Source organism: Pleurodeles waltl, chromosome 11 (assembly GCF_031143425.1).
Source record: "Pleurodeles waltl isolate 20211129_DDA chromosome 11, aPleWal1.hap1.20221129, whole genome shotgun sequence".
NCBI classification, from domain to species: domain Eukaryota; kingdom Metazoa; phylum Chordata; class Amphibia; order Caudata; family Salamandridae; genus Pleurodeles; species Pleurodeles waltl.
This window is the reverse complement of record NC_090450.1, coordinates 779945351-779962651: the sequence shown is the minus strand read 5'-3', so window position 1 is coordinate 779962651 and position 17301 is coordinate 779945351. Positions and strand designations below refer to the sequence as shown.

Below are 17301 nucleotides of genomic sequence, written 5' to 3'. Positions count from 1 at the left end.
ACTATATGTCCTACCTTATCCATACACTGCACCCTGCCCTTGGGGCTACCTAGGGCCTACCTTAGGGGTGCCTTACATGTAAGAAAGGGGAAGGTTTAGGCCTGGCAAGTGGGTACACTTGCCAAGTCGAATTTACAGTGTAAAAATACACTTACAGACACTGCAGTGGCAGGTCTGAGACATGATTACAGGGTTACTTGTGTGGGTGGCACAACCAGTGCTGCAGGCCCACTAGTAACATTTGATGTACAGGCCCTGGGCACCTCTAGTGCACTTTACTAGGGACTTAACAGTAAAACAAATAAGCCAATCATGGAGAACCAATTACGTACACATTTTACACGGAGAGCATAGGCACTTTAGTACTGGTTAACAGTGGTAAAGTGTTCAGAGTTGAAAAGCCAACAGCAACAGGTCAGAAAAAAATAGGAGGCAGGAGGCAAAAAGACTGGGGATGACCCTGCATAAGCAAAAAAGTCCAACAGTGAGTAACTGGTAGCAGCACTCTCCATTTTGTGTCTAATCGATTGGTCCACAAGGCAGTCTGTATAATCCAGATACGGCAAAAAAGCTCTCACATTGTGAGCTAGAAGATTTGAGTGTTGCCTATATTTCACTGTGCTTTATTTTATTTTTCATCCTACATTCTCAGTTACTTCAGATGGTATGTTGATGAGGTCTTAAGTTTCTTCAACAAAGCAATATACATGTCCTACGTAAAGATTCTTCACAAACTGTGTTCACTGCTCTTTAGATTCTGTATTTGATTCCCTAGAAAGGGGAGACTCTCAGGGTTTGTTACCATCTGTCACAGATGCCACTCGACTGCCCTGTAACAGTTTTCCTGATTTCCTTCATCTCATGCCTCCACCCTACCATACAAATCAGACAGTGCACTCCTAAAGTGTCACAAGTGTAGAAGCACCAGCGTCCATTTTTTGCAGAATATAATATGAGTGATATTTACAGCTGCTTTCTGTACTACTTTTAGTGCAGTCTTTAAGCTTTAATCCCCAGGATTCCTTGGCTGGTAGTGACTTTAACCAACAGATTTTCTGCATTTTGCTTGCTTGAAGTTAGTCTTATGCTTTCTTCACCTCCCACGTTCCCTTGTCCTTAATACTGTGTTTATAACATGTTCGGTCTGTGAAAAACAGGTGAATAAACAAATTGACCTCTGTAAATGTAGCTTTGGGAATATGATAGCCTTAACGTGCTTTCATACTTGAAGAATGTTGTGTATACAGAGTAGGTTTGTTTTAAGTCCTTTCTAGCTGTTTGGTTTGTCTGATGCCTGTGTTCAAGAAACATCTACTGTACTTGACTCCTAAACTGTAAATCATCTTACCCTTTTTAAGTGGCTATGTTTTCTGGGCAGATGGGTTTGCTTTTTTTTTTTCTTTTTTTTTAACTAAGCATACAGAATACCACTGTTTTCTAGAATAAATGAATTGAATTGGTAACTGGACAACTCTTTATCTGTAGACTCCGTTCCATTAGTCTCCGCACACCACTCTTTGTTTAGCTTGTTCGCTTAAATGTTTTTATGAAGCATAATGTGTGGCCTACAACATAAGTCAATGGCTTCTCACCCGACATTTTTCCAGTTTGTTTTTGAATTGTGGAATGTAGATTTGTAGTCATTGTGTGGCTCAGAGTTGTAGGTTGAGCCATGCAAACCTTTCAGTTATCTAATCACCTCAAATTCATTTGTCCCCTGCTATAGCTAAATGCCTCTGATGATAGAGGGATAGACATTGTTCGAGGGCCTATTCTCAGCTTTGCCAGCACCCGGACTATTTTCAAGTAAGTATTGTTTTGCAATCTGCTTGTAGTATCCCAGGTATGTCCTCCTTTTCTGTGTGTGCAATGGTTAGTTATTTATACTGAATTTTACAACATCATGCCTTAAATGTTTTACCTAATGCCACTTGCGCTAATCAAAGTACATTTTTACATATGCTATTCTATGAGATGGTAGGGGAATTGATTTATATAATTGATTTGCAATTGATTGAGACATATAGAAAGCTCCATTATTTAGGAATGTATATTCTATTTCTTACATGCAGATGATTTATCTTTTGTTGTCATTGTTACACCGTCCAGTTATAGAAAGTGTGTTTGTACAGCAAACACTTTTACTCAGGCATTGCTTTTGATTCCTATCTGGTCCATATCAATGATTGATTGTCCAGAGCGGTACTATGATTATGACATTCATAATGGAGTGACTGAAAAATGATGCCGACAGCAGGGCTTTAGATAAAAGTTAAACAAAAATTCGAAATGGTTTCAACTGACAAACATATTTAACTGTTAGGATAGGAGATGCATGAAAACATGTTAAACTCAGTATGACTATAATTGTAAATGTACAGCTTTATCTTGCAGATTTCCATTCTGCAAAATTGTATGTCTCATTTAAGTATTTTTTGTTTTTCTATTTTGCTTTACATGTGTGGTCTGCTAGGTTCTTAGTCCTGGGCTTTAATCTAAGAAATCAGTGCACTCTGGGAGTTGTAGTGTTAATTTGATTTGGTTACCCAGTACATTTGAGTACAATAATTAGCAAAAGGAGTTCCCAGAGCTGGATATATGCCTGTTGGATTTAGTGATCCTGTAAGCCTGTGTGTCATACATTGGCAATAAAGAAATTAAGGTAGTGAATTTGAGTGATATGGGCGTTTGATTATAACAAAGAAGCAAAGGATGAAATGGACAAGCAGAGAGCGCTGTTAATTAAACCTAATTGTTGCAACGTCGGTAGTTGTTGAATAAGCATGCATCCTGAAATTTTCCATTAGCCAGTAAAAGTGATTTCTATAAGAAAAAATCTGATTGTTTTGACATTATCACTAGTTTTTCCTTCACCTCGAATTAGTTTTATTAGGAAAGGGTCTACATAGTATATTCATCTGTTCATTCTTACCCATCCCCCTTTTGCTTGTTTAATGCTTCAGATAGGTACATATTCCCTACGGCTTCTCACTTTGATTTTTTTTCTTTTTTTCTGGGATTTGGGAAGGTCAGAAAAAAGTTTCCCCTGCCATCTATAGCGCTGTCCGTTGGGACTATGCTTCTTCAACCACCAATGGATATGGCATCACTAGAGTATATTAGGCACGCTTATGCACCCTCTAAATGCTTTTCTTGAGCTCTTTCTTGGTGTTTGACCAGTAAAATCCCTCAGCATTTCAACAGCTACTAGGCCAAATGTCCTCTCTAAAAATATGAGGTTTTAGGCTGCTAGTGCGCCTGGTCCTTAGTAAATAAACTTACAAGGGGACGCGTATAGGTCGATGAATCTTTTGAATCACATGGAGTATCCTAGTCATGCAGTGACTATTGATTCAATAACTAACATCAATAATCAGGAAATGACTCTACTCTATGAAATCACAACATGAAACCATAATAATCAAGAATAAACACACTCAGGAAAAGAGTTAACAAGTTTTATTTCCATATTGCTTACAATTCTAAATCAACTGTTGGATTGACTTAATTCAAATCAACTCTTTTATTAATGCATTAGTAAAGACATTAACTCTTAAAGTAACCATATGCGACAAAGCAACAACATAAGCTATGAATACCAGCATTAATGTCATTCAGCAATTGAGTTTGTCAGTCATTTGTCACTGTCAACGTCACCCCTAACAGCCTACCTAACCAAGATTAGCATTAGAATGTGGGTCTTCATGCAAAAACAGTTTAGAGAAAACATTAATTTGGAAAAAAATCTTCCTAATTTGGAAGTGAAAATCTCTATAAACAGTGCAGTTGGTACCTAGAAGAAAAGGCACAAAATCGTCAGTCACATTTTCATAACTACCTATCCAGGCTGGACCAGCAACAAGTCAGTCTTTGTCTTCAGGTCATCAATTAGTCGGCTACGGATCAGGCTCACGGAGTATGAGCCCAATATCTGCACCTCGGACAGCCTCTCCTGACGTCATCAATTTTCTCCCTGCAGTTCTGCTTCCTCACTCCTTGTCATGACTTTATTAGGGTCTCCCAGTCCATCCCCCTAATTGCTGATTGGTCAGTCGGTCAGCAGATATGACTTTAACCTATAGTTTTTGTTTACTGAATCTACTAATTTAGATAAACTTCAAGTTACACGAAACAGATCGGTTCTTCATGCAATTACCTCATCATCCGGCCCTTCAGATATCAAAATTGTTGCATATGGCTCTCCAGTCAGTGCGTCTATTGTTCATGTCCTGGGGAAAGTACATTTAGCCTGCTCTACATGTAATTGTATCAAATTGTCTTCATCATCTCCTGTCCGTCAGTACATTGCAGAAAATTCTAGCTAAGTAACTTGAACTTTGAACGGGTCAAGGCTATAGTCCATGATTTCCAGTCCTTTGCAAGGCGTCTGGTTTCTCCATGTTCACAGTGTGCGAGGCCCAGTGGAACTAGGCCCTTAGTTCAGCTAACTTAATAACACAAAACAGAGGTTATGCGTCTCATTATGACATATTACTACACTTTTCTCATATATTTTAATTATTTTTCACATTTTCAGTTGTTTTAGTACACACGGTGATCATAACCCGAGGGCACATTTTTCAAACATGCACATTATTTTTCTACGATTCATTTCTCAATGCCATTTCACATTAGTAGCAACATATAAATCATTAATAATTTTCTTAATTAGCGTATCTGCTTCAACAAGGCTATATGAAGCGGTCCTTGTCAGAGCCAGATGACCCCTACATGTGCTGTCAGAACTCAGAGGATGACATTCCAGACTGGCTCCTGCTCTCTTATGAACATCACAATTATAGGGACACAGGAGTAGCAGTCTACTAACCTGTCTTTCATCCTTCCTTCCCACCCAACCAAAGAGTAGGAATGATTGCATAGACTGGATTCCAGATGTGCTGTCATATTACATCCACCCCAGTGCTGAGTACAAGATCATCTCTTTGTTGGATTTTCCACAGCCAAAAAGTGCAAGACAGTGACCAAATGCACCAATTTGCGATGAGTCATACTCTGTTTCTCGATCTGCCATGGCTTGGACAAGAAAGCTAGTTGGCTGTACATATTGACCCATTACATAAGGGCCATGGCCACTTCCGCGGCTCTCTAGAGACATTCTGAGTGGGTATGTGTCATCCTTGCATATCTTTACTACCTTACCCCCAGTGCATGCAGTGAAGAGTATTTTGCATGAGCTGTATTGCTTAACCTTCTTGGTTAACTGCCACTCCTCAATCCCACCTACCAGGGTGGTATTGCTTTGGCAGTTATTCCTAATGTGAAGAATCTACTGAAGATGTGTCTATCAGAACAAAAGGTTAATTATCTTCAGTAACTATATTTCTGATGGATACATAATCTTCCCACATTTTTCTGTATTCCTTTCCTCCGCCCGTGTGAGAGAATGCTGCGATAAATAACCCCAAGGCATGAAAACATGTACTGCATTTGTCATTGTCATCCATACTTTCTATTCCTCTACACGTCTGAGTGACGTGCTTAAGATGTTTCATGAAGAAACACCAGGGATGGTAGGGACCTAATATCCTCTGGTGTTGCCACATTAGGCAGTGCAGTCACACATGAGGATGCATGATGCCTCCTGGAGGTGCAGAAGAGAGATTGCTGGGGAGAAGTTTAGTGGGCTTGTCTGAAACCTCGAACGCTACTTCATCAGATGAGGATTCATTCTGATGGAAGGTTATGTAAGCACCAGAAATGTAGTTACCCAAGGTAAGTAACTTTTTCTGTCAGACCTTGTTTTGTATGGGACTATATGGGGGCTTGTATGTTTGTAGTCTGTGTGACAGTCTCTTATTGATTTGGAGCCACGGATTTCTGGCTATTACATGCTTGCCTTTGTATCTACCTAACACTGTCTAACTCCTTCTGGCCCTGATTCCTCACACTGGTAGACCTCTCCTTTAATTAATACCACCTACTCTTTCTTGCTTCTTAATTCTTTTTCCTGCAGCTAACCTCCCTCTCCCGCCTTCTCCTTGTCTGCTAGATGACACAGGTTGGCCTACCAACTAAAATTGTGCAGAAAATCATTTACATGCTTCCTTTCTCATTTCCTTTTTTGTCCATTCCTTTCCACCATTGTTACCATAGGTTCCACCATTGTTACCATAGGTTCCACCATTGTTATATATAGCTCTTTGCATGTATAGAGCTAATGATGCTCTAAGCGAATATCAGTCAACACACTTGTACCATGTGAGCTATGAATGACAGAACCCTCTTGGCTCCTGATGGACTCCGTAGAACTGTTGTGTAAGTGTCAGAACTTAGCGAAGTGAATGCAGGTTTAGAATGTTGATTTCATGGTTACTCGCAGATCAATAAAGACGTCTAACACACAGCTTTGTGTGTGGCATAGTTATTGGCAGGTACCCCAGAAGATGCTACAACCGGTGACTAGATTGGAGGGGGGGTGGTAAGTAACCCGAAGATGGAAAGTGCTCTCCCAGGGAGTTTGCCTTGGTCCAAGCAAATGGCTCATGCTTGCCACTTGTACCTCCGTCGAAGTACAGAATTGGCATTTGGCGTATGTGGAGTGAAAGCGCAGCTTGAGCCTCTGTGACCCGTTTGAAGATGATAAAAGCTTCACTGGAAGTCTGCACATCAGTGGCCAAGAATCTGCTGGCAAGGCCGTAGAGCGGTACTGCGCTACTCTGCAGCATAAAGCTGTACAGTGTATCGAGTGATAACAAACAGGTGGCATCTCAGCACAACTGCAGAAGTCTCCAAAAAGTGAAGGACTCCACTAGAGACCAAGAGAGAAGTCACTGTTCCACAGACTGTGCATGATGGCCCAGAAGCCAGCACAACACAGGGCCTTAGAGGTGGCATAGATGAAGAGGACAGCAGACAGTATTGGAAAGAGCTCCATGTTCAGTGTCAGCTGAGCCAATAAATAGTTAAAATGCTGCTCCCTTCCTGAAATCACCACCATTTGGCCATAGATGGACTGCTTGGATAGAGACATTTGATAATTTCATTGATGTGCTAAGAAGAAACAGATAAGATTATCAAATACCTCAAGAATCTTGCTCATGAAGGTTTAAAAGAAGTCCTAAAAAATGCTGCAAGCTGATTAAGTTATGCACTGTCACATTAAAGATGCCTTGAATATCAAGTTCAATCCAATACCGAAAGTAGATTATGAAAGGTACATTTTCAGTCAAGAATGAGAGTTGGTGAAACCATAGACAAATTTGTTGAGTCAGGATACGCCCATCAAACACCGTAAGTTTAATTAATTCAATGATGTGGAAGCAGTGTGTCTGTTTTATTGACTGATGCTTGCCAAATTCATTCTGACGACTAATACTGAGAGAACCTCTTAATCTGGAACAAGTTCTCATCGGCGCCAGAGCTGAAGAGCGTGCTGTTTGAAAAGCTGCTGACATGGAGGTCAGAGGTGAGTCAGTCATGAACATGAAAAGCAAGCAGAAAAACAAATCTGAAGAACACCAGGGGATGTCTCCATGGAAACAAAATGTGTTTCAGCTGTGAATTGTTGTTTCTACACGAAGGTAAATGTCCCACCACTGGATAGATTTCCAAAGGCTGTGGGAAGGAGAACCATTGTCACGGTTGTCAAAGGCTGAGGGTAAAGTAAGTGCTTTGTGGTGAGAAGACAAAATTGTCTCCTGAACGTTCTAGAAGTGACTTTCGTATGCCCACAAGACCAAGCGACAATACCAACTGAGACAAATCAACACCATACTGAGTTGATTGTCATCTAAATCATCATCAAAAAGGTCTTCGATATCCATCTCAAGTGAAAATGAAGTATATAATTGTACAATGTTGATGTTTACCTCAGAAAAATGTGCACATTTGAGGCCGGCCACATGTGAAGAGAAATACCAGTCAGAGAAAAGTCAACATGAAAAAGCACCTAAGTCATGTAAACATTGTCTGAAAATTACACCAAAAGTAAACGATTGTGCATTATTGTCAGTTGTGTGTCGAATATTGTGCCTGAAGAGAAATATAATGGACTATTTACATTACAACGACTGACACCACTGAAAACTGAAGTAAACACTTGGGCTACATCAGCGCAATTGAAAGCCAAGGTTAATTTGTAACAACGATCAAACACAAGACGACAAAAGAGCAAGTGCCCACTTATGTGCTTCAAGACACTGCGTCAAGTGCCTGTTTATTAAGTTTCAGCACAGCTGCTGATATAGGACTGATCTCAGTGAACTATAACATGAGAATGTTCATCAAGAAATAGTAAGTTAGTTTCCTTCTTCGCTTCATGGGTTTGCAAAACCTACGACTAGTACAATTGAATATTAATGAGGATGACTGCCCTGTTGCACAAAAACACAGAAAATTGCATTTAATTTACAAGAAGCTATTGAAAAGGAGCTCAAATCATTACTTAAGCATGATATCATTGAGCAATGTGCTGGTCCATCGCCCTGGGTTTCTCCCATAGTGGTAGTACCCAAAAAGGATAGTGAAGGGGTGTACGCATCTGTGTGGGTATGCGTCAGGCAAACAAGGCAATTGAAAGAGAACGTCATACAGGTCTGCACATTGCTGACATAATTCAGTTGAATGGTGCAAAAGTTTTCTCTTGCTTTGATTTAAATAAAGTATAGATGTAGTTGGAACTCCAGGAGAATTACAGGAACACCACCACCTTTTCTGCACTTATTGGCCTATTTCAATATAAAAGACTAGGTTTTGGTGTGTCATCAGCTGCAAAGATTTTTCGAGATATCATTCTGTGCATAATATGGCCTGTCATGAATGCTTTTAACTATAGTGATGACATATTAGTCTTCAAATCTACACAGAAGGAGCATGATAAAGTTCTCAAAGTGTAGTTTACTGGTTGATGCAGGTTTACATTTGAATGTTAAGAAATATGAATTCAATGAAACAAAGCAAAATTTCTTTGGCTATATCTTTTCTGTTGGCTGTATGACACCTGATCCTGCTAAAGTGCAAGTGTTATCAACTTCCAGTCTCCCACAAAATGGTTCCATGTTATGTTCATTCCTTGGCATGGCCAGTTACTGTCACAAATACATACGCGGTTTTGTCACTGTGAGTCATCTGTTGAGAGATTTGACCAAAAAGAATTTAATTTCAATAGTCATGTGAATGCGAACAAAGCTTTAAGAGAATTAAACTATCGGGAACTGTACTGAAATGGCATATTTTGATCCAAAGCTCCATACAGAAGTTGTTGTTGACGCTAGCGTAGTTGGGTTAGGTGCAATCCTTGCACAGTACTGCGGACACCCAAATGCTTGAAGAAATATTGTGGCCTATACAAGCAAACGTTGTTCCCAAACTGAACATGCTTATTTGTAAACCTGGGGAAAAAAAGTTTAGCAGTGGTGTGGGCTTGTGAACATTTCTGTGTGTTCTTCTACTGGAAAGCCTTTTACTCTTGTTACCGATCATCAAGCATTGTTGATCATCTTTAGCAATCCAAAAGGCAAGATCATGTCTCCTCGTACTTTCGAATCTACGATGACAAGAGCCCAACTACACAATTGTGCATCGTCCAGGGAAAGATCAAAACCGTGCTGACTACTTCTCGAGAGTGCCTATACCTTGTCAGGGTACCCCTTCCAAGACAGCTGAAGCCTACATAACTTCATTGTGAAATCAAACACTCCAGCTGTCATATTGTTGGTGAAAATTATTGCTGCCATGAATCAGGATAGTGTTGAGACAGGGCCACTCACCTGAAAAGCAGGAGGTCTGCAGGGGCAATGGCATGCATCTGACCTCCTGGAACACCTCTTGGCACTTCCTGGCAGACACAGAAACCCCGGCAGGTGTCCCAAAAGGAAAGGGGGAGTGGAAGAGAAAGAGACAAAACACAGCCACGTCTTGCCAGTCCAGCCAGGCACCCTGTATCTTCGGGGGGGGGCAGGTCATTGTTGACAGAGTGATAGTAGAGTTTGTGCACTCAACTTCCTTGAAACTGAATCTCTCTTTCCAATACGTGCACGGGAGCCGCAGAAGAACACCGGGATGCTCCAGCACTTTTCTTGGATAATAATAATAACCGTTGGCGCTATTACTAACACTGCGTTACCACAAACCCAAACTGAGTACCATAACAATAAGTACTGCGACACTAGGGCTGGCTTCACAGAGATTCACTGTTGCACACTACAATTAGAACTGTGGTTGCACTTACCATGCACAAGAAAGACAAACAAGGGCATTAATTATATCACGTATAACTTTCCTGCATGCATAGGGTTAAACTAAAAGGAACAAAAACAATCCAAGAAATTCAAATGTCCACTCTGGGTTTAAACAATTAGCGTGGCAGTTTGATTTGGTTTCACTGTGTGTGTGAAAAACCCTTCAAAAGCAAATTCCTCAAACCTGAAACACAGGCACGAATGACGCAATTTAAATCCAAGAGTTATACTATTAGAGAAAGAAAAGTCACCTAAATGCTCTTTTAAAATTACACTGTCACTTTTTGTAGAACTTTAGCTCAGGCAGATTTCCTGAAGCACATTTAGGTAAGTAACTACAATAATTATGTAGAATGTTCAGAAATGCATTTGTCTCTTCAAGATAAGCACTCTGCCAAAATACGAGGTCTGAAATACCCCAACTGTTCTAGGAAAGCGCAGAGCTCAAAGAACTAACTACCTGGAAAATACTAGTCACTTAGTTGCAGTCTTTTCCGGAGTGCTGGAGGAATGCCTGGTGTCAGCTGGTACAGGAACATAGAAAAGAATTGCCTCAAAAGTCCTGAATAAGAGGATGACAGCTAGGGCTGGACTGCCAAATCGGATGTTAAGATCAGGACCAAAACAAAGCCTGGCAGGGAGGCATGCTTCATTCTGCTATTTATAGCCAATCAGGAAAGCAGTTGAGTTTCCACATGTGGATGAGTCCCCACACCCAATTAGAAGCACATGTCTACACCACACCCAATTAGAAGTACTGTCTACACCTGCTCACATTAGCAAACAAGCATTTATAAAAAACAATTGGGTAATACAGCACATTATGTTTACTTAGAAACATGAAGGTTCAACCAAGAACAGAGATATGATTTAACCCTAATCCCTCGGGATACTGACAGATAACGCAGGAGGCACCTTGGGGGATTCCTGACAGATAGTAACATGTTAAAACGGAAAGACATGATTACACATCAGTATTGGAACCAGCACTCTCGACCTTTTGCCAGTGACCCTGAATGCAAGAAGTTCAAGAATGTCAAAGATGAGATATCCATGACAAAAGAAGGCATTATCCTGAGAGGTTTGAGAATTGTTATTTTGTAGACTCTGTGACAACAGATAATTGAAGTGGCCCATGAAGGACATTGTGTAATTGTTGCTGCCTAGTGAGCACTCCGAGACAGTTTGGTTTTCACATCTCGAGGAGAAAGTTGAGAGTTGAAGGCCTGTCATCTGTGCAAATGCCTGTCATCGAAAACCACTTGGTACCCCTTAAGCATGCAAAAGTTGCCCAAGCATGCATGGGAAAGAATTGCTGTTGACTTTTTCGGTCCTTTTGACACTCAACATAACCTGATGGTGGTTGTTGATAAATACTCCTGTTTTCCTTTGATAGATGTCTCCTCTATCACCCGAGAGAGTCATCAAGAGATTAAACTGCATCTTTGTGACTTTGGGTATTCCTGCGAACTCAAAATCTGACAATGGCCCACCTTTCAACAGTCGAGAATTCAGAGACTTTCTCAGTCATCTTAATGTGAAGAATCAGTGGATCACACATCTTTGGTCAGAGGCTAATGGCCTCCTCAAACATTTCATGGGTACGACAAAGCTGTTCAGTGTGCTGCATTGGAAAAGCTCAACCTTAAAACTGTCTTGAATTCTTCCCTACGACCTTACCGTTCAACTCCTCATTCGACCACAGGTGAAAGCTCTGCAACTTTGTTGTTCGGGAGAGCAATGACGACCAAGTTACCTCAGTGGACCAACACAGGGTTAAGTACTGAGGAAGAAACCTGTATCAAAGACTTTGTTCATAAAAAGAAAATGAAGACCTATGAAGACATTGTTTTCACACGAGGAGATTGAGTGCTTGTCCGTGAACTGAGAAAATCTAAGTCTGGTACTCCATTTGATGCTGAGCCATTCCATGCGGGATCCAGCAAAGGACACTTGATGACTGCCCAACATCCTTGGAAATCCATTATGCAAGATTCTTCAAATTTCAGGCTTGTGGCTCACACTCGTCGGAAACTGATGTCAACGTAAAGAATGGGTTGGAAAAGACAATTGGAAAAAAGCCCAGACTGCTGTTGCTCCTGCATCACCAACCCAGATCATGGACACTCCTATTGCTGGTTCTCAGTTTCCGAAGAGATGATCAGCATGAATAATCAGAGTGCCACAAAGGCTCATCGAAGAGCTATGATTGTGTATCAATTTGTAAAAATGTTTTATTTTTTTATTTTAAGGAGAGGGAGATATGTTGTGTGAGTTATGAATGATAGTCCCCTTTTGGCCCCTGAAGGACTCATTAGAACTGTGACAAAATATTAGAACATAATGAAGTGAATGCAGGTTTTGAATGAATTAAAGTCAAGTAAAATACAGCTCAGTGTGTGGCGTAGTTATTGGTGGGTACCCCGGATGGGGAAAACGCCATTCACGGCATCTTTCAGTATTTGCATGTTGGGTAGTCATTGTATGTGACCCGTTAGCTCTCTGTATGTGTTACTGTCTGATGGTGTGCATGGAGTGATTATAGGTGTGTTGTCCCGATTGTGCATGGATGTTTGTAAGCATTTTGCTGTGTGTATTTGAATGTATGCATCATCAATGTTGTGTATGGATATAATCAAACCTAGTTGGCTTTGTCAGGGCATGTTTCACAGATTGTTACCAATGTGTCTTGGTTGCATCATTGATAATCACCTGCTAGTACTAGCATGTTTTAGCTCAGGCTAACTTAAGTGAATTTTAGGGTAATGCTGGTGTAGTGAGCATTGATAGGAGAACTTAAAACTGGTCTTTTACTAAACTGATTTCCTGTGGGCAGTGCCTGCTTCCCTTGTCATTATGACCCCAATTTCCACTGCAGTTTGCAAAGGTGGTTGACTCTATCTGCTCATTCCGATTAGTGCCTGTTGCGACAAATGTATCGTTTAACAATCTTCACATTTGGAAGTGAATAAAATACATAAGCTTACTTTTGGTAAGCCACATTACCTGCAGGATGCTTTTGCTGTTGCTGACCTGGTCAAAGTTAAACTAGTAGGCATTAGGAGGACAGACAATCGGCGAGCACTCTCCTGATTGTGTAGAATGATAACACATTTAGGAGTTGATGTGACTTGAAGAATGACACCAAGATATGGGTGCCTTAGGTTTTTTTTTGCAAAACTCAGCTCAGAGATACTGAGTTAGAATAATAGAAATATGTAATTCTTAAGGCTGTTTCAGGTGGTATTTTCTTAAACATGCTGTGCTGTCTTGGGTTTGACGTTTTTAGCAGGGGTTGCTACCATACGTGATGAATGACTTTCCTGAGCTTGGCTTGAAATTGCCAGCAATCGTTAAGGATTTGGGCTGAGCTGCTTTCGTGTAAAGAAATGTTTTCAGAGTATTGCTTTGGTGCATTAGTCTAAAGAGTTATTTTAGGAGCCTTGCTGTGTTGGTTGTAGGAGATTTCATTTGTCAGTAGGCTTTGTCAGATTTCGCAGGCTGGGTGCTTAGCAAACCCTGGCTTGGCTTGTGCTGATGAGGTGGCCAGGTGATGGCAATTTCATAACTTATCATTCAGAAGCTTCTACCAGAGTGCCTGTCCAAAATCACTGCCTTCATCTCTTTGAACTTAATAGGAAAGGCTTCAAGCTGGTGATCCTTGATGAAGCAGATGCTATGACCCAGGATGCACAGAATGCTTTGCGACGAGGTGAGAACATTTGTGTGCCCTGTCCCCCTTAATGAAAGCACAAACTGAATCTCAGCTTTTCTAGAGCTAGAGAGCCAATGGGAGACTGGGAAAGATGACTTTCTAAAGATCCAGAAAATAAAATACTACCCTGGAGCCTCATAGCAATAACATCTGGCGTCTCCTTAAACACTCACACTTCTGGAATTTTTCAGTTACTAAGTGAGTAGAACTAGGTATGTTTTATTTTGTTTACTTTAATGTGTTAAACCTTATTAGTTAATTGTTTAATAGCAACTCTGCCCCTCCAGTCTTAATCCTGTTCTCTTCAGGGGTTCATGCACCTGCTCTGCCTTTAGTAAAACTCCATCCCTGTGTACAAACCTCCTAGTCCACAGAGGGGCAGTCGTCAAACCCAGGCTGCAAAGTTTTTGTTTCAAAACTGGTCTTTGGGAATAAGTTGGTCACATTACCTGATGCATTATAAAGTGTGGAATGACTTGCCTTTGATAACATTATTACTGACTTATTTTTCGTGACACATCTTTTACATACTGTAAATGAACAAGTACTTTGCAAGAAGCCCTGAAAATACATAATGGATGGCTGAAGCAGTGCATCAATTTCCATCAACGCGCACGCTATACTTTGCTTTCAGTATACTCGCTTTATCAAGTTTTGCTGCCTGAGTACCTCCTGAGTGATTATCTTTAGTGCATTGTCTCATTTTTCTATTTCCCAGTGATTGAGAAGTTTACAGAAAATACCAGATTTTGTCTGATCTGCAACTACCTATCAAAGATCATTCCTGCACTGCAGTCAAGATGCACCAGGTTTCGCTTTGGCCCGCTGAGCTCTGAGCTTATGGTCCCCCGGCTGGAGTACGTGGTGGAGCAGGAAAAGTGAGTGATGCCATAAAACAGTGCTATATTGGTACTGGGATGCACAATATGGGGGCATATGTATCATAAATGGCAGGAATAGATCTACACAGCAGAATAAGCGAATCCCTTATATACTTTGCTTTGTGCATTCCATGTTTCCATGTTTTGCGGGTACATCCAGAGACAGCCTGATTCGCATTACATTTCTTGTGGAAGGCTTGAATTTCCACGAGGAGACGAGCAGAGGATGAGGTAGCAGCATCCAGAGAAGTTGATTTTCAGAACCAAATAGTCAAAGGGCTTGAAGTGGTGGAGTTGCACCACTCAAGAAGCACATAAATTGCCTTCCCATCAAATGGTAAACATTCTAGTGAGCATTTGCATGGGGAAAATGTGTTCAGACCTTCTGTTTGTTTTCACCTCGGTCATTAGTGAAAACAAATCTCTGGAATGCACTTCTTAGTTTAAAGAATACATTTATTATTACTTCACCACGAGGTTCCTGAGAGAGGAGATTAGTAGGTTGGAGGCACACGTTTAAAAATAGTCACAACAATGAAAGGAAAATATATCAAAGTGATTCTCAATTGCAATGTACACAGCAAATACATGTGATTATATTATAGCATAACTTCAAAGCAAAGAATAAAAGTCAAAGTTCATCACCGTAGGGCCTATCACTGCTCATCATCTTCCTCATGCCTGCAAGTTGATGACTCCTGTTCAACTGCAAGAAAGATTTTCCACCCTTATGGGATAGGTCAGGCAGCTGACGTCCGCTCCTGACTGAAGCCTCGGAAAATTGCCCCTCGCTGCTGCCCAGGGACACCTTTTATAATGAAAAAGCCTGCTAACAGGTCCTTTCCTCTAATAGTCATAACATGCTGGCTACTGTAGGTCAGAGTTGGAAGAAGCAAGCGTAGAAGGTTGGCCAAGTCCTCAAGGCTTGTTTTCCCCAAGGCTGCACTAGAGAAAAACACAAAATATGCGCTTCCTTATCAGGCTAGTGTTCGGTGGGAGAAAAACACAAGCTTAGTTTACCATGTGGAAAAACACAACTCATCTGCAATGTCTAACACCCCGATAAAGCCAATAGGCAGCTATACCTAATACAAAATGTAATGTGCTACTGGTGAACATTGAACAACTAATATAAACAGTGGTGAAACACAAAGTCAGTGGTCAAACATACTTAATGTCATTACACCTTCTAATCCCAGCAATCAGGTGGCTGCTGCATGCAATGATGCTTTCAGTGGAGTAAGAAGAATAATGTGAATTCTGATGAGAATGGCATTGCAGTAGTCAAGTCTGAAGAGCACTAAAACTTGTGACACATCTGAGATGGTCTTTGGAAACCAAGTCTTTTAATTGGCAAATCATTCTGGTAGTTAGCCCTTTTGGCCATTGAATGGCTATGATTGTAGAGATTGAAGTAGAGCAGCCAAACAATTGATTGTCAATTCAATCTCGCACCTGGTAATGATCAGACTGAGAGCAGATGAGAAAAGAAGCTTGTTTTTTTTTCCATCAAGATTGATATAATGTCCGTTCATTTGTAACTTGCCGAGTTGAATCCACTATGATGAGGGGAGGTAAACTTCAGGTACAACTGCATGTTCTACACATCATTTTTAAGAGATATAAGACTGTCTGATTATTTTACCAGGAGTCCCAGATAAAGATTGAAGAAAGCTGCTCATAGCAGACACCCTTGAGGAACATCTTGAAAAGTGGCATAGGATAGGAAAAGGAATTCATGATTCTGGTACTTGTGATCAGTTTGTTAGGTGTGACATAAATCAGTCGAAGACTTTACTACTGAAGCCCTGGTGTTCCTTTAGCAGAGAATGTCAAGTAAGATTAAGATGCAGGAGTTTCTTTTCTCGAGGATGCACACTGTGTCAGTAATTTGTAAGAGTGGTTTTAAGGTCGCATAATGCCCTAAAACTAAACTATTGGTCATCCTGGAGCTTATTTTCATGATCAAAGTGATTCATTTGATTATTCATTTAGCTTTAGTAAAGAAGGGTGAAAGTTTCTGTGGTCACTCCTATCAACAGAAGATTGCTGTGGAAGGAAAAGGTATTTTTAAACATGGTTTTTGGCTTTTCATAGAAAAGAAACATTTCAAATGTTTGAAACTTAAAATTGACATTCTTGACCAGATTCTTACACTTTGAAAATTATGAATGCAAGCTTATTAGTTTAAGTAGCTGTTGTACTTAGTTTATCAGTAATTGACAGTGCTGATTCATAGAGGCAATATCACTCTGTCAGGGCTCGTACCTTCCCCTTAGCCCGTATAACCTGAACATCTCTCAGTGCATTCTATTGTCACTATTTCTCCCAGATTTTTTCAAACTTGTGCAGGCAACCCTTGCTGTATTATGTTTCTCTTTACCATGATGCATCAGTCTGTTTTATGTCCTACTTTGTATATCCAATGGTTCTGTCCCCCCAGTCTCCTTTACCAAATCTCTCTTGGCCACCATTACTCCCATATCATAGAACAACTTTTCATATT

The 17301-nt window shown here is 40.6% G+C and overlaps 1 protein-coding gene across 2 annotated transcripts in view; it reads left to right on the top strand.

The window, feature by feature from the left end:
• Positions 1-17301, top strand: part of RFC5 (replication factor C subunit 5) — a 124015-nt gene that overhangs the window by 38062 nt on the left and 68652 nt on the right. For both annotated transcript variants that reach the window (XM_069214499.1, XM_069214500.1), the window contains exons 4-6: positions 1727-1806; positions 13838-13911; positions 14633-14792. In XM_069214499.1, the coding sequence (XP_069070600.1) occupies positions 1727-1806; positions 13838-13911; positions 14633-14792 (314 nt within the window). The remainder of the gene's footprint in view (positions 1-1726; positions 1807-13837; positions 13912-14632; positions 14793-17301) is intronic.